The 18,115-nt window shown below is 39.1% G+C and overlaps 2 protein-coding genes across 4 annotated transcripts in view; both read left to right on the plus strand.

Annotated features, from left to right (window-relative positions):
* Nucleotides 1–12,499, plus strand: part of LOC103394178 (CMP-N-acetylneuraminate-beta-galactosamide-alpha-2,3-sialyltransferase 1) — a 40,360-nt gene extending 27,861 nt beyond the window's left edge. For 2 of the 3 annotated variants that reach the window (XM_008331368.3, XM_025065032.1), the window contains exons 4-7: nucleotides 6,372–6,551; nucleotides 9,540–9,585; nucleotides 10,618–10,737; nucleotides 11,008–12,495. In XM_008331368.3, the coding sequence (XP_008329590.1) occupies nucleotides 6,372–6,551; nucleotides 9,540–9,585; nucleotides 10,618–10,737; nucleotides 11,008–11,172 (511 nt within the window). In that variant the 3' untranslated portion in view covers nucleotides 11,173–12,495. Of the gene's footprint in view, nucleotides 1–6,371; nucleotides 6,552–9,539; nucleotides 9,586–10,617; nucleotides 10,738–11,007 lie in introns of all 3 variants that reach the window. The other variant, XM_025065033.1, reaches the window with a different exon arrangement.
* Nucleotides 12,500–14,058: 1,559 nt separating this feature from the next.
* Nucleotides 14,059–18,115, plus strand: part of parp10 (poly(ADP-ribose) polymerase family member 10) — a 6,133-nt gene continuing 2,076 nt past the window's right edge. Inside the window, exons 1-8 of the mRNA XM_017040908.2 lie at nucleotides 14,059–14,168; nucleotides 15,041–15,216; nucleotides 15,593–15,835; nucleotides 15,910–16,128; nucleotides 16,216–17,243; nucleotides 17,390–17,602; nucleotides 17,799–17,925; nucleotides 18,000–18,113. Of these exons, the coding sequence (XP_016896397.1) occupies nucleotides 15,042–15,216; nucleotides 15,593–15,835; nucleotides 15,910–16,128; nucleotides 16,216–17,243; nucleotides 17,390–17,602; nucleotides 17,799–17,925; nucleotides 18,000–18,113 (2,119 nt within the window). The 5' untranslated portion in view covers nucleotides 14,059–14,168; nucleotide 15,041. The remainder of the gene's footprint in view (nucleotides 14,169–15,040; nucleotides 15,217–15,592; nucleotides 15,836–15,909; nucleotides 16,129–16,215; nucleotides 17,244–17,389; nucleotides 17,603–17,798; nucleotides 17,926–17,999; nucleotides 18,114–18,115) is intronic.

Genomic DNA, 18,115 nt, shown 5'->3' on the forward strand with positions numbered 1-18,115 from the left:
CCATCAGCTGGGCTTCACAGTGAAAGATACTCGCTGAATAATCCGAGGGAAACTCAGAGAGAGAGAGAGAGAGAGAGGGAGCGGTGAGTGACTCGTAGCTAGCGCTGAGCAAAGAGCAGCGTATAAAACATTCATGTGGGGTTAGCTCTTGATTGTTTTTCCCTGCTCTGGTCATCACTTTCACTGGACAAAATAAGCCACATTGCTCACAGCACAACGCTGCTGTCGCTGCTTGTTGTTCTCACTTGTCGGTTATCTGATAAAAGAACTGTGCAGTCGGGGTTTGCACTCCAGCTATAATTTTTCTCATTCATCTTTTAAACCTTTAAACTTAGTTAAACAACTTCAAAAAAGGAGCTGTTGTAGAGGAGACTCCGACTCTCATGGCGATTACCAAAGATTGAGTAGAGTAAAAGTAAAAAAAAAGTTTGTTTTTCTTTTCTTTAAAGTAAAACTCAGAGTCCTAAGAGTTGCTTTGGAAATGTCAGCAAAAACACTTCACGTGCATAAGTACTGCCCTGGTGGCTATACGTGAATGTTTAATGACCTGGAAGTTACAAGATCAGCAAGTGCTGAGAACTGGTTTCCGTATCGCTATAATGTGTCGGTAGAGGTTTCCGAAACTTTTTCTGCAGTTCCACTTTTTTAGGTAAAACTATTGTAAAATAAGCTGTAGATACTTTTAGTCATGAACATGTTTAGATTTGTCTTAAATAACTTCCCTCAACTCATGACATTTGAATCAACAGTGGTTTTCAAAGTGGAGATCGGAGGGAATTGTAGGGGAGATTTTTATTTATTTGTTTATATAAACATTTGTCCTGAACTGTACAGCATGTAAAGTGCCGTAATCGTGAGATTCTCAAGTTTCCAATGGTACTTGAATGCACCTTGTGCCTTCAACCTCGTACCTTGTAACCTGTGTCGACCTTAAAACACCTTTGTTAATCATTGTCTTATGCTCAAAACGTGATAATTATTGAATAGTGAATACAAGTAAATACATTCTAAAAGTTTATGTTTCTTTACATATTTCGTTACATTGTCTGTGGGTTTTTGACAGAGGTTCCCAGCCAAAAGCTAATGCTTATCAGGGGCCTTGGCTCAAAAAAGTTTGGGAACCCCCCAGTCCACAACACTAACTTCCAGAGTTACTTTAGCTTCACCTTGCAGCTCATTATTTGGTTTCGCTTGTACGATCACAGCATGTTGACTCTGTGTCTCTTCAGAGTTCATTCCAAAGGTCGAAAGTTACCGTGAAAGGAGTGCTAATGTTTTTTTGGCCGTTCACCCTGGCGTCTGGCAGAGAGCTAACCCTTCTCTGGATACCTATTAGATCAAGAATCGATTGCAACATCATGTTCAACACCTACGAGGCATAAAGTATATTAGACAGCACATCGTCTGGTCTGTGGAGCCGAGCTGCTGCTGTTACATCAGTCCACCTCCATAAAGGGAGTGGGTAATAAAGAGTGTGTTTTCAGGACAACTTCAGGCCATCAGGAAGAGCCTGCAGGGTAACGCACCATTCCACACAGATTGCCATGTCGAGTGCAGCTTTAGTATTCTTTCAGTTAATTACGATGCTGCAGCATTGAGAGCCCAGCCAACCCACTTCGGGGAAGGCGTTGGTGAGAGTGTGAGAAGGAATGAGACGGAGCAGAAATACCTGTGACCTTTAAAGTGTTAGTTGCCCATTACATGCTGAATAATCCAGCCGCGACGTGAAGCAACGGAGACGTGGTACAAAGTGCTGTGGTTCCAGGTCACAAGTGAATTGTAATTGAATGAATAATGTCCAATTGCCTGCAGGTAGGCAAACAGTCCTGACATTAAGGACGGTGTTGTAGCATTAAGTCGACTCGCGGCCTCCGCGTTTGCTTTTTTCGATGGAAATTCAGTGGAAAAACACGACATTTTAAAATTTACACTTCAAACCAACCATAGTCGCAAAAAACAGAAAATCACATCACTGAGAGAACCTTTAAACAGGCTGATCACCAGTCTGGTAAAAAGAGAATTGACTACAAAATATCAGCTTGACATTTAGATAACGTCGCAACGGCAATTTATGTGTGTGTGTGTGTGTGTGTGTTCCTGGTATTGTTATATTTGACATAATGAGGTTGAATCACGGTTTAGTTTGGATTAGAATAAGGATCTGATTGGGATTATGCTACTGATTAATATAACACTTATCTTTGTAATAGATGTGGTAAGAGGCTAGGCTCACAAAACACAAAAAACACTGTGTGTTCTCCTTGCTATTGCATTCATAATGCTGCCTAATTTCTATCTTTACACCAAAAGCGACCAGCTAAGATTTGTACTTTCCCTTGAGGTTTTTTTTTGATGATAATAAATTATGTATGATATATGATATGATGTATGATAATGTACAGAAGAACACAGAACAGTCATTTCAGGAACAAATTTAAATTGTTCTACTTTAATTACTTTTGAGCCTATTGTGCTCGACTGTGGAACCTGGGTGCATTACTCAAGTCCTTGAGTAAAAAAAGAAAAAAAAAGTTTGGAAAAATGAACCTTTTCAAAGACTCAATGCAGCTGCTGGATTTTGCTGTTGCCAAAGGGTGATTCAGGGCAGCTGAACATCAGGTCTGAACCTAAAGCACAACTCTTGAGTAACTTTGGAATGGAGTTCACCTTCCTGAACTTTTTTTTTTTTTTTTTATTCTTTTTTTTTCATTCACATATTAATGACACAAACAGAGAGGTCACAAATGACTAACTGCTTGAAATAAATATAGAAATGAAAAGTGAACATGTAGAAATGGCATGAAAGGAGGTTGGAAAACATTATACAGTATGATAATGTACAGAAGAACACAGAACAGTCATTTCAGGAACAATATAACTAGACATTCCCAAACAATGTGTGTAATTGCTCCTTTTTGCCAGCAGAGGGCCTGCACGTCTACACAACAGGACGAAAGGGAGCAATTACAATTGCTGTGCCATTGCGCATCAACCATTGGTTGTAAAAATATGAAATGTATGGACGTCATTGATGACCCAAGTGTGTCTGTGTCTCTATCACGTCCGCTATTGTTTCACATTAGTCAGCAGTCTGAAAAGAGCGAGTGGACTCATCAACAACCAATCGTTGAGGTGCAATGGCACATCAAATGCAAATAGTCCCTAGCGTATTGCACTCATCAACAACCAATCGTTGAGGTGCAATGGCACATTAAATGCAAATAGTCCCTATCATAAGTAGCCGGTCTGACGTGCAGACAAATATTTGAACTTGTTGGCGGAGCTAATATGAAATGTATGTAACGGACGCCATTGGCGACTTAACTGTCGAGTCTCTATCACGTCCACTATTGTGTCATATTATTAAGTCTTCTAGTATCCGAAAAGAGCAATGCACTCAACAACCAATCGTTGAGGTGCAATGGCACATTAAATGCAAATAGTCCCTATCGTATTGCACTCATCAACAACCAATCGTTGAGGTGCAATGGCACATTAAATGCAAATAGTCCCTATCGTGTTGCACTTATCAACAACCAATCGTTGAGGTGCAATGGCACATCAAATGCAAATAGGCCCTATCGTAAGTAGCCGGTCTGACGTGCAGATAAACGTTTGAACTTGCTGTTGGCGGAGCTAATATGAAATGTATGTAACGGACGTCATTGGCGACGTAACTGTCGAGTCTCTATGACGTCCGCTATTGTTTTATATTAGTCAGCAGTCTAAAAAGAACAAGTGCAGTCTTCAACAACCAATCGTTAAGGCGCAATGGCACATTAAATGCAAATAGTCCCTATCGTGTTGCACTTATCAACAACCAATCGTTGAGGTGCAATGGCACATCAAATGCAAATAGGCCCTATCGTAAGTAGCCGGTCTGACGTTCAAACAAACGTTTGAACTTGTTGTTGGCGGAGCTAATATGAAATGTATGTAACGGATGTCATTGGCGACTTAACTGTCGAGTGTCTATCACGACCGCCATTGTGTCATATTATTCAGTGTTCTAGTATCTGAAAAGAGCAATTGCACTCATCAACAACCAATCGTTGAGGTGCAATGGCACATTAAATGCAAATACGCCCTATCGTATTGCACTCATCAACAACCAATCGTTGAGGTGCAATGGCACATTAAATGCAAATAGTCCTTATCGTCAGTTGCCGGTCTGATGTGCAGATAAACGGTTGGCCGGAACCTGTTGTTGGCGGAGCTAAAACCGAACAACCGACCGCATTTCTTAATAAAACTTTTGCTATTGTTTACTACAGCTAAAGCTAAGTTTGCTAACTCACAGCGTTTATATATGTCATGGCGATAGCCACTTGTAGAGTGCAGTTTGTTAGGCTATTTTTGTGGGGTAAACGGCGAAATTCTGCCGAAGATAAAATTAAAAGATAAAAACAGCTTATTCGGTGAAAAAAGAGGAAATATACTGGGCCTTGAATACATCGATAATAATCCCTTTGTGTGTTTTACAGTTGCACCTAGACTACTGTAGTTGTAGGTTTCCTTCTCTCATTTATAATATATGATGCAAGGGGATTTTTTCAGTTTGTAAATCAAACATTTTAGGTTTAGCAAGTCTCTCTCAGGTGATTAATCTTGTAGGGCAAGTCAGACTGAAATACAATATTTTATAACCATAGAAATTACAACATATGACTAAAAGCAACAAACTACACCTGCCTTAGAGACCTATAGAAGAATATATATGACTGTGCTACAGCAGTGACAGGTTCCAGCCATCACACTGTTTGATAGGTGGTACGGTTGTTTTGCTCCGCTATATTTTTTTTTTTCCCCATTTGCAGTGGATGGTAAAAAAGCTTTTGCTGTGCAGTTTGGAAATTCACAGTGTATGTAGCTGCCATTAAGGAGGGAACCTACCAATATAGTCCTGTCAAAAGCAATTCTTTTTTTCTGCTGACATACAGCAACATAAAACCTCTTGCCAGTATTTTTCTCTCCCTCTCATATGAGAGTTTTAGCTCAGTTAGAGTGATGAATACCATGGGGGTTTTCATACATCTGCTCATCTGTGGGAAGAAAAACATGCAGCTGTGGTCCAAAAGTTATCTCCCCTGTCCAGAAAAGTTGAGGAAAGGATGACAGTTCTCATCACTCGTTATGTGGCAGCGATCCTTTTGACTGATGATCCACTATTATTATTCTACAGAGCCATCTGCTGCGACTTATCACTGATGGCACAACATTTGTTTCCTCTTGATCTGACTGGTCTTTCTCTGGTCACAGAGCATTTATTTTTCCTGCATCCTTTCTTTGGATTAAACTACATCCTTATATCTTCATATCTTTATTTCTCATTTATGTTGGCCTAGTTGCCACCAATGCACTAGAGAGGAAGATGCAGTTCACTCAGTTTTTACCTCTGTAGCTAAATGTTGCTGGTTGTGTACTTCTCACAATGTAATATCCAATTTGTTGTGGTGTCCCAGTATGCAGTGGGTTAAGTTTGTCCACTATATCCCACAGTGCACCATGAAATCAAGCAATATGTCCCACCATGCATTGCAGTTGTGACGACACTGGAGTTAGAATTAGAACTACGGTCATGAAGGTCCAGGATTGAAATTAGAGTGCTTTTGTGATGTTTAAGGCAGTGTTGTTTAACCTAGGGGTCACGACCCCACATGGGGTCATCTGGAATTCCAATAGAGTTCAAAGGGTTATTATGGGAGAGCTCAGTAAATGTAACAAACAGCCTGATTATTTTCGTACTTTCATGCATTCGTACTGCATTACATACAGGTCATTTGCTACACTTCATGCATAGTTAAGATGTGTGTTTGTTCAGGTGTTGTCTGACTGTGACTAGGGTACTCACCCTGTGTCATTGCAATTTCCTTCAACATAAGAGACGTGGTCCTGGGTTTTAGGCATGTAACTGAGACTGAGTAAATTACCCACTGTATAACATGGCGCCTGGATACAAAACATTTCTTGCAGGCAGTCATCCTGCCAAGCTCTAGCTGAAAATGTCAAGTTGTTATGTAGCTGTCATCTTAGAGTAAGTAATGAGGAAGATGATATGGCTCAGACCTCGGTGCCCAAACAGGTGAAATAGTCACATGTGAGGGGTCGGCATCGTGATGTCTGCTTTCACTGTCATTTTATATGCTCGTAAAAGTCAGACAGTTCGCCGCCAATTACTGCTGCCGATAGACGGAGCATTGTTGGATGTGCTGGTAGAGATTCCTGCTCCTCCTCCAGCATTTAGGAATTGTTGAGCTCCACATTACTGAATCTAAAAAAACCTAGATTTCCTGATTTGGATCCTTGTATTATCGTATTTTTATCAGTCAAAAAATGCTTCTCTTGTGTCATAAAACTGCACCTCTTTGCAGGATGAACGAGGCGTTCACCGAGGGCTACGAGGAAGACGTCGGTACCAGAACGACTCATCATTTCCTGTACCCTGAGAGCGCCAAGGACCTGGATGACAACACCAGTCTCGTCTTCATCCCGTTCAAGGTTTTGGATCTTCAGTGGATCATTAGTGCTCTCACCACAGGCACTGTTACAAAGTAAGTAAAGACACCCAGTCAAGAGTTTAGGCATTTTACACTAAGAACTGATGAGTCGTGTAATGAGAATTGAAATGGTTGATTTTCTTTTTTTTCTTTTTCTTTTTTTTTTGCTAAAGGAGCCATAAAGCGTATATCAGCTCAGTGTGTTGTTTGAATAAATCACAGGTTTAGCTCTACAATGAGAAAAGACATTACAGGGAAAAATAGAATCTCATTGGTTAATGTCAAACTCATTTACGTTGCAGGGCCACACACACAACCCAGTTTGATCTCAAGTTGTTGTTTCCTGTAGTCAATACTCGTAGTTTGTTTTGCCTGTGCTGCAGCCACGTATGTAACAAAGAATGCATATTCAACACAAAGGCAAAAAGTAAAATCAGTAAAAAAATAAATTAAATATCAGTAAACAAAAATATCTTTTCTTTTGTTAAAAACTACAATTATATCTTTAAATAAAATTGATTTAACCTTCTGGAAGAATCCACAGTGGTGCAATTCTTTCCTCCTCTGAACTGTTTTATTTAAAAAAAAAAACAACTTACATTTAAAGGTACTTTTTTTTCAAATCTACTTTATTATGGTTGTAATCTGTGGGTAAAACTGAACATAAAAGTGATTTTATCATCATTTAAAATACGTGGAGCTGAAACGTGTAATTTAACAACCCATTCATCAAGTGCAAAAGCTCAACCATTTAAGGCTTTAAAAAATATAAAAGTTATGAATGTGTCATAATAAATGGTGTTGCTGAACCAGGGGTGATTTCCTTTTTTTTTTTTAATCTCACTCACTTTACTTTTTGTCAGGTTGCCGTACCAGACAAACTCACTCAGTTATAATCTTTCACCTTCAACTGCTTTAACTCAATGACCCGTTAACATCAGTCTAATTGCTGGACATCCATTAAAAAAAAAAAAAAAAAAAAAAAAAAGCCTCTGCCAATTAATGTCGTTGCCAATGACTTAAACACCCCGTGTTAGATGGTCGGAGGACGGCTGAGTCCAAACAAATGTATCCGGTAAATGTGCAGTTGTCTTCCCACTCTGCCAAAGCAATCATTCTGCATCATTAAATTCACTTTACTGGTTGTGCTGTCAGCACCAGCCGAGCAGCCGTTACATCTTCACTGGCTGCTGTAAAATGTTTTGTTGCATTTCCTCACCTTATTGAAGAGGACGTCGGCGAATCTGAGGAGAGACCCATGTCTGCTGGGATGGCTGCTGTTAATAAACACCTTATAAATATTCCTTACTTCGCAGTAACACTGGAAGTTTTAGTGCCTTTCAACAATGTTGATCACACGGGGACCAGGTCTTTGAGTCCACCAGGGACCAGAGCAACATTAAATCTCAGTCTGGTTGTCCTTCCCAAAAGATATATGTATTTCAATTTCCTTCCCTGGCTTGGGGAACAAATGGTATATTAAATTTTGTGCAGATGCAACCGTGATCAGATGAGTCCACGCTTCATCTAGTTGAGAAAAAATGATGTTGGTATCTTTATAAAATATATATATATATAGAAAATATGGGAGCATCCAGACTCTTATTACAGAAAGCATCTGTGATATTACGGAGGTGCTTCAGCTGTCACAGCACCAAGGACGTGGATGTGTGAAGGTACCATTTATTTGGAGACAGGGATTTGAGTTTGGAAGAAAAAAAAATGTTCCTGAAAATCTGCTTTTCCTGGCATTGGAAATGTCCTTCAACAGTGCAAAGAAAAACATGAACGATCTGTTTCTTAATGAGATTCAGAGAACTGTTTTTGTAAACTTGCATCAAATAATCTCCTAAAAAATGTAATCTACCACCAAATTAATATTTAAATTAGTCTTTGTCCATTTGTTCAAAATGGTAAATATTGTACTTATATTGTACGAAACTACAGATTTCATCAACTTACATTCATTTTCATTTTTATCATAAATACGTTTTTTGGTGACTATGACTTGCTGACACTGATTTTTGTAGATTCCATTTTCCTTTAATTGACAACACGTAAAAAAAAGTACTAAAAGTGTTTTCAACATTTCGTGCTCAACTGGTAATTATGAAACATTTCCCACGAACATTTCTGCACTCAGTCACAGGTTACTGGAATAAATTGGTTCCTGTTCAACCAACTTTCTGATTTTCAGAATTTCATTTAAGGAACTTAAAAAAATATAATTCAATATTTTTGTTATAAGCAAACAAATTCCGACGAGAGTAGAGAATGAGAAACAGCTCTAGAAGCGCTCTTCATGTTTGGAGATCTCTGAAAAGAATCACAATGTGACTGTGACTGTGCCTCAAGGTTGTTATTGTCAAAGTGCGTTTCAGTAAATTGTACTTTTTTACAATGCGCAAGGATAATAAAAGGTCAATACATATGTATATATATATATATATATATATATATATATATATATATGTTTAATCATATTTGAAGTCGCTGGATGTTCCACACTATTCCAGACTTTCAACCACTGTGTGCGATCTTGGAATTTCAATTAGGCACATTCCTGCAGTGGGAACGGTCTTGATAAACTTACTTTAATTGGAAACATTCAACAGGATTGTATCTCACTCCGTAATCATTCTTTTTCATCTCAGTCATTAGCATGCCATCCTTTTACTTTTCTTTTTTTTAATTAAATCCCTGTAGGCTCCTGTTGGCAAAACACAACGCTGTTATATATGAACTGCATTGTCTTCGTTGGTCCCCTCTGTGGTTTGAGTTGCGTACTTCAATACAGAATTTCTACGAAGTCTATATAGTACAGTGTAAATCACATTGCCGACTTCTGGGTAATAACTAAAATACAACCCATATCAGTGTCAGTTTTTGCTAACTCATACAACAACTGTTTTTACCTGGCAAAAGAAAGGCTGCCATCATTTGGCAGTGTAATCTTATGCATTATTCAAATAATATTAACATGATTAAATGTGAGAAATGGTGATGTGTTGTCTACCCACATCTTTTCCTTGTGTCTTGCAGAACATTTTTTCCCGTCAAGTCCAAAATAAAGGCCAACAAAGATAAGGTTGGTTGATTTTACTCTTTTTATTTTGTTGTTGTTGTTGTTTGTTTATTTTATTTTTTTTTACATTTTGCAATAAATACATGCATGTAACATTTTTTCACATGCTTCCTCACGAGTGCTGCGCCACAGTTTGATTGGCACTCGGCGCCTCTGAACAGCATGTCGCTCGTGGTGACTGACAGACTCGTGGCAGCACACGACGGCTCTTTTTGTTGCATTATGCTGATTACAGCTGCCCGGCATAATGCTGCTTTGTGCACATGTCACATGTCACTCCACTGGAGTGTACTTCCATATAAGGAGCTGAGATGTAGTATAATATCCCTGACCCAGTTTGACCTCAGCTACGATGGCCTCGCGTGTCACCGAGTTAAAACATCGAGGATTTGTTGATCCGTAATATCATAAAAAAAAAGAGACTTCCTGAGGAATAGAGGAGGATTTTTCACCAGTGAGAAGCAGTTCTTCAGAGTTGTCATAGCTGTAGGGTGCACGGAGGTATTTGATCTGAAGGATTTTGACCTGCATTAAGGATGAGATGCTGAGCCGGAGGTGGCAAAGTGGAAGATGCTGAGTGAAGGACGACGGCCCCGGAGAAGACCCTTGTCTTCTCTGTAGTGGAGGAGGACATGAAGTAACAGTGAAGGAACACTTGGTTCAGGGGCCAAATCCTGCCCATGAAAAAACATCATTAACTATTTTATTTTTAACCTTTTTTCCAATTTTTTACAGTAATTTCTATTTTGTAAAATGCTTTTTTTGGATCATTTAAGAATGAGAAAAATATATATATTTGTACCAGCTGTTTTTTTTTTTTTTTTTTTACATCTAATACTGATTTCCCCTCTGTGGCCCAGAGACCCAAGATTTAGCTGATTAAAACAGCCTATCAGACATCACCACAGTCTTAACCTCTGAAGCGTTCCATATTTCATCTTAATAGAGTTTTAATTTGCTCATTCATTTATGTAGTCGTCAATAGGTGTACGCTTTGGAAAAGCAGCAAAGACTGAATATGTGCTTCTTTCGCAGGTGTTAATTTACAGCCCCACATTTTTAAAATATGTCCATGACTCGTGGATGGAGGGTCACGGTCAGTATCCTTCAACTGGCTTTCTGAGTTTACTCTTCGCTATTCACATCTGTGATAAGGTAAGTAAGCACATAAAATGTATTTTACTCACAAAACAAAAAATTCATGGCGACCCCCACATAAGGTCACAAACCAAAGGTTAAGAAACACTGATCGCTGATTAGTACAATTAATAGGTGTCATGTTAGCAGCAATAAAGCAACACAGTAGCACATGGTGTCTCAGCATGAAATAAATTAAATTTCAAGTGCAAGTTTTCGCCCTCAGGCAAATGTTTGGCTTTAAAGTGATCGATTGCTCTGCCTCTCTGTTTTCTTTTTCCCATCCAGGTCAATGTGTTTGGATTCGGGGCCGACCAGTACGGAAATTGGCATCACTACTGGGATTTTAATGCCGGAATTCCAAACTCAATTCATGATAGAGATTATGAATATAATGTAACCTTGCTGCTGGCAGAAAAACACAAGATCAAACTGTATAAGGGCAGATTATAGCAAGCCTGTACGTGCAGTGACTCTTCGAGCCGTTAGATTATTCTCTCCTCTGGGGGAAGAACGTTTTCATTATGGCCACAGACGTTTTCTCATCGATTCCTCTTGTCTTTTCAGCTCTCTGTTGCTGCCCGAAGCTAGCGTTTGAGAAATGTCACACCAATTGACAGAGCCACACTTTCTTTTTCTTCTCAGAAACAGGCTCTGACACGGCATCAAGTGAGGACAAAAGCAACTCTGCCGTTTTTGTGTTGGCGCATTTTTCAGATTAGCTACAGTTGGGGTTTTTTTTTTACAATCCCTGAGAAGAAATTGTTCTTCAATTACCCCCTCCTCTGTCAAATTTGCAGCCGTATTCATATACATAACCAAATATTATTTGCCCCTCCTTGCACAATAGTGGCAGTGGACCTCCGGGCATGCTTAGGGCAGCTACGTTTTCGAACTCTGTGTTGCTATTTTTACAAGCTGTTTCAAGTGTGCAGGATTTGAATGATATGTGAGTAGTTTAACAGAGGGCGTTACCGAGCTCAGTCTCACTGACGGTGCACTGCTCATACACTGTATACAGTTCTGGAAGTTTGCTGCTGTTTGCGAACTTTAAGTTTGGTGTTCAGCTCAAAGCAAAGTAAAATAAAACGTGCCAGTGCCCATCAGAGTCATGCTCAGTTGTGTTCTTCTTCTAAACATTTCAAATATTTATTTTTTCTTTACATTGCAACAAGTCTCTGGCAGATGTTGAAGGATCTCAGACGTCTCCGGAAAAAGAAGGCAACGCTGCTCCTGCGTGCAGGGGGCGCCACTGTTCTTATCCGGATCATTTTTCATTGTCGTTGTAGAAACAGACGTGCTCGCTAGTCTTCACGAGAATGCTTCATGACACGAGAGAATTATTCAATAACATCAAAGAACATTTCAATCTTAATGTGAATGTGCAGTGAAGAGTATCAAGAGACACTGACTGTCAAAATGTATTATTTATATGTATATAAAAAAAAACTCTTAGTCTTTGTGTTGTGTTTCATTTATCATCCTGGTAGCTAAAACAGTCGACACAGCTGTGATCAGACACATGTCACAATAATCAGCAGGATATTGAGCAAAAAAAAAACCAAAAAAAAAAAAACAACAACTCAGAAACATAACTTTGTTTGGTATATATCAAAGTGAAGAACCAAATACTGACAAAGACAAAAAATTAAGCTGTAGAGCCATACTCGCCAGTGAATTTTCCTTAAAGGATTGTTAAGCATTAGTACATTTTTCAACTGGGTCAAAGGTCAGTTAAGATCAAGCAGGAAAATTGAAACCCAGGACGTTCTGCATGTGCTAACCGCTACACTATGTTTAAAAAATATTACATATTGCAAAACATACAGATGTCAGCAGTACGGTCTAATATTGGCCGTGTTTTTAACTCACATAAACCTTGTTCTGTTCTAACCTTGGAACCTGATGTGATTTTGCTGTTGAGATGTGGTTCACTCAGAGATGGCTCTCTGCTCACAGCAGTTGTGATTCCAGCTACTGCTGCAGTACTGTCTGCTGCAACCCATCTGGCCACTCTCCTCTGACCTCTCATCAGTCGTTCACAGAACACTGGGTGATGTCTTGTTGTTTTGTTTTGTGGTTGTTTTTTTGTTGGTTTTTTTTTTGTATTTTGTTTCTGGCTAAAAGCTCCAGTGTCGTTGTACGTGAACCCAGGCAAATTGCTGTTTTAACAACACTAACAGCAGCATCTCTGGCACCGTTTTCAGTACACGGTCAATGTCGTGCTGAATGGCTGACCTCTGACTGCATGATTATGGTTCGTATCGCTGCCATATGCTTCAGCTATTTGGATAGTGTGAATGGGATAAGCATGATAAGATTCCAAATGGTGGCGTGTTTACAACAAGAAGAGCAAAAGCTACAAGTTAGTATGGCTGCTTGTTTGTTTGTTTGGTTTTTTTGTTTTGTTTTTTTTTTAACTGTGGCCTAAAACTTTTTATTTGTGAAGCTTCAGGACTTCACACAAGATTCAGAAAATATTTTTAGACTGGTTCCTGGGGTATTTTTATAGCCTAAAACCCACACTCTTCTTCTCATTACAGAATACATATGCAGTTGTAGTCTTTATAATAAATATTTGATTTTTGGATTATTTATATATTTGATTTAAAATAAAACAAATCACTTTCACAGTTACAAACTTGTCAGCGAGCTTGTTTTTCGGAGAACACTGCTACCTAGTGGACAGGAAGGTATTAGCCTTGATAAAATAATGTTTAACACAGACTTTTATTTTGTTACTTTTATTTTTTTTTCATTAAAACTGTGTTGAACTCTTTTATAATTATCACACAGCCATTAAAGCTGCATTTTAAAAACACATTTTATTACTTACATTTTCTGTTGTATTGAAATTACATGCTGCCGTGTGCAGAAGACACTGATTCCCAAAACCTTGCATTATTCAGCATTTCATTAATGCAAAACAAAAAAGTACAATTCTCAGCTTTTTGGCTCGATTTTTAGAGAACAGTGAGCAGCTGTACAAATGATAAATAATACATTTTGCAATTATAATCCACATTGTGGGAGGAGAGAGGAGAGGAATGAGGATGATTTTGTCCTTGTATACCAAACGTGGTCAGAAAAGCTGACTCAATATTTTGCATAGGGGATTTGCGAAGAAACAAAGATTTTTTTTTAATTCTGTAAGTTATTCTCTAAATGATGAGTGAATTCAGCTTCAGCTAAGTTACATCCTTATTTCATTTAAAATATTTCAGTATAGCAAGCATGAATATAAACATTTACATGGAAAATTAATGATAAACATAACGTTATTCTCACAGATTACCGAGATTTTTCTCGTGACGTTACTTCGTTAGTGGCGTGCACTACAAGGACCACAATGCATTGCAATCGGGCGTGTTGACGACATTAGTCCTGTGTCTCAACGAGGAAGTCCCATCTTTACCTGTTTGTGAGCAAATGTTTTCCTCTTAGCACAGGTAAGAAGAGTTCTTTTAAAGTTCTTGTGTCTTCAGTGAAGCCTCCTCTGTTACCTTAGTGCAAATTGTATGCGATCAATTACAACTCCGCTGTACAAAAAACAGTAGTTTCACTTTCAAGACAACGAACATGCAAAACAGAACATGAACTTGTCCGTGTCTACAGTAAAGGACCGAATAAAGGCTGCAGTTTCCTGACAGAAAAATCAGATTTAGAACGATTATGAAGCAAAATCATGCTGCAGAGATGATGTCAGTATCTCAACAAGTGAGCTTTTTCAAGATAAACACCTTTGTTTCCTGTCTGTAGACTGCAGGAAGTTAGTACTAGCGCTAGTTTATGTATTGCTATTATTATAATTATGTTACAATAGGACGACTAGGCCTGTGATAATGCTTTGTATACTGTATATACATAGATATAGATATACAGTATGTAAACACAACATGGTTCTGAATAAAAAGAGACTGTTTTAGTATCTACAAATGACAAATGAAACCATAGTTGTATCATCTGTACAAGTGGAAGTAAAAAAATGTTTGCAACAAAAAGTGTGTTACCAACATTTTGAATGTCATTTACAAAACAAATTTTATATTAAATTAAATATTTCATTTTTTTAAACAGGATCTCAAACGTTAAATTTAACCATTATCAGCCCTGCTTTGTGTTTAATAATATATATATATTATTTGTCTAATAAGAAATATTTTATTGTTATTTTTTTATTATTTTTTATTATAAATATAAAAAATATATTGTATTATAATTATATATTTTATATTATTATATTAAAAAAACTCAGTGAAGATCAAAGTCAGATTATAACTATTTGAATTTGGTTGTACGTGTGTTTTTCTGTACTGATAAGGATGCAAACTGAAGGCCTGGAGGAGAGGACGGTGGAGGTGCTGCAGCTGCCTGATGGAGTGGACGAAGAGCTGCTGTGTCTGTACTTTGAGAATAAGCGACGGTCTGGAGGCGGCCCCCTCGAATCTGTCGACAGAAAGGGCGACAGTGTCATACTGGTGTTCGAAGATGCACAAGGCAAGTAGATGAAACACAATCGTTTTTATATCCCTCCTATATTTGCATCAAATTCATTCAATTACAAGCAACAAAAGAGTGCAAATGAACTGTGTGCAGAACGGGCACTAACTACAATGATCTAACAATGCACCGTTCTGCACTAACTACAATGATCTAACAATGCAACTCACAGTGTCACTGTCCAAAACAAAAGCACTACTTGCCAGTAGTATTCAACAGTATATTTACAATTTAAAAACTTGGTTGATATTAAACCTTGTTTACTTGTTCAGACATATGTATATCTATATTTTCCTTGGGGTTTGTTCTGTTTTAGTCATGATTTAAAGTCTTTGATGAAGCCAATACCATTTGTTCTGCTTCTGTTCGACAGCCGCATCCCAGGTACTTTCCAAAGAATCCCATGTGTTACATAACACTAAGCTGAGTGTGAGAAGGCCTGCCTCAAAAGACAGATACAGTTTGTTGCTCCGAGGTCTCAACCCGGACACCGTGACGGAGATGATAGAGCTGTACGTGGAGAACATGATCGGGCTGAATGACAGCGACTACACGCTGCATCCTTCACCAGAGAGAGAGATGATCCTCATTAAACTCAAACAGCCCTTGTCAAAAGGTCGACATATAATTCACGTCATTTTTCTAAATTTGTTTTTTCTTGTAGTTAAATACACATCTTTGGTTTAACAGATTTTCAAAGCCTCCGTAAGAAGATTGACAAGAGAACACTGGACGGAGCTCAAATAACACTTGAACAAGTAGATCAAACTGACTCAATTTTGGTGGAGAACCTGCCTCCTGGTACCACCGCAGACACGCTCACACTTTACTTTGATAACCTGCAGAAGGTGCGGGAGGTCACCATGCTGTCACAGGAAACAGCAAAGGTGTCATTTGTCAGCCACGAATGTAAGTTTTCCAACCTGTAACTCTATCAAATCATGTCATTGTCATAACCTTCATGACAAATTTGATTTTCTTTTTTTTTTCTAACAGCTTTAGGCTCTGTTCTGGACAGTCAACACAAGCTTGAAAGTACAGACCTAATTTTGAAACCATTCTTTGACTTTCTCCAACCGAAGGAAAGCAAAACGTTGCACAAAACTGAGAATGGAAGGGAAGATATGACAGAAGCAAATCCAGACGATCTCGGCCATAATCAGACGCCAAGCAGTTCTCCTGTTGCCAGTGTTGTTTCTGAAAGTCCGTCCTCCTCACAGATACCTACAGAGCCCCCTGCTACCACTGGGGTAGCGGAGGCGTCGGCAGAAAGTGTTGTGGAGGACCAAGCAGAGGAGGTGGTTCTGTTATCAACTCGTTTATCATTTGTTGACCCAGTTAAATTGTCTGTCTTAAAACTTAGCCCACTCTTAGAAAACATCGTAAAAGCTGAGCCAATGGTCACTGTTGAAACAGAAGACGACGGCGTCTTCATCCAAGGAAGGGACAAACTCACTCTGGAGCGGATTAAACAAACCATTCTGGAATATCTTGGGAACATGGCTGAAGTGCGTTTCACCTCGGACCCAGAGGAAGCCCAGTTCCTTGGGAGGGAGGATGTTAAAGAAAGACTACTGCAAACCCTGGGTAAAAGCAAGTCAACCTCAGTTTATACTGTGTCGAAGTCTGCCATCGTGGTTACGTCAGTCAACCGCAACTCTGCCGAACAGGCGTGTGACTACTTAAAATCCCAAATCTGCCGCTTTAACATACCATTTGACACGGAGTACGAATGCACGGTGTACTGCAGAGAGTGGTCCGAGTTTCTGCAGTCTCTGACTTTCTCCTCTGTCAAAGTGTGCGAGCAAGATAGGAAAATTGACGTGTTAACCCTTAAAGACATGGAGAGTGAGAAGCATCTTGCAATCATGCAGTTTCTGTCCACACCCGTTCAGAGGGAGATTGTGATCACCATGGAGCCAGGTGTTCTAAAATACATCCAGACACATTGCCATCAGCTGCTGGCCGACATGGACCAAGTGTCCATTTTTCCCCTTGAGTCCGAGGACGCCTCTGGATTTAAGGTATGTGGTAAAACTACAAATACCTATTTGACGTAATGCTACTCTGCCCAGTGTGGGATCAATAAAGTTCAACCTTAAACTTAACAAATCTTTCAGTACATTAACTCTGGACTTAACTAACACCCATTTGTGTCTGTCCTTCGTAGATCTGTGGCCCTGCTGTTGCTTGCCAAATGGCTGAGGAGGTGCTGCAAAGCATAATCCCTACTATTCTCATCCAGCCAATCAAATTCACTGCACCGGGACTAACCAGGTTTTTGGATGAAGACGAGTGTAAGACCATCCTGGATGAGATGGAGACCAAGTTTCAGGTGTACATCAGACCCGAGCACACGCCGTGGCAGGACCTGTCTTACCAGGTAATACAACGGTAAATGGAAAGACGATAAGGGATCGAACACTTTTACATCTGTCACTGAAAACATTGGTGAGATGGTCAGCTCATGTGAAGAATTCTGACCTCTTGAACTGAAGGATGTTTTTTTTTTTTTTGGATGCAAAATGTAATTAGCATATTCATCTGCTTAAATAACATTTAGCACCCTGTTTCTGCAGGATTATTTCGAATGTGCCTGGAGAATGATGGGCCAAAAAAACTTTCCGAGAGTGCCATTAAATGATTCTCCACAGGAGTTGCTATCAGATTCTATACAGACTGATCACAGCAGAGTTCCAGACAAAGGTAACTTGGATTTTATTATAATATAATTAATAGCCATTTTTGCTGCTTTGATTAATCTTTTCTCTACGTCTTAGATTCTTTAAAGGAGGCTCAAAACCCCGTGTCAGCAGTTAGTGAGAAACCTGCAGACGCTGCCTCCAGTTCAGACCAACCAGATGTCACGGTTGACATAGAAGAGCAGCTAAACAGT

Source organism: Cynoglossus semilaevis, chromosome 18 (genome assembly GCF_000523025.1).
Source record: "Cynoglossus semilaevis isolate Cse_v1.0 chromosome 18, Cse_v1.0, whole genome shotgun sequence".
In the NCBI taxonomy this organism is placed as follows: domain Eukaryota; kingdom Metazoa; phylum Chordata; class Actinopteri; order Pleuronectiformes; family Cynoglossidae; genus Cynoglossus; species Cynoglossus semilaevis.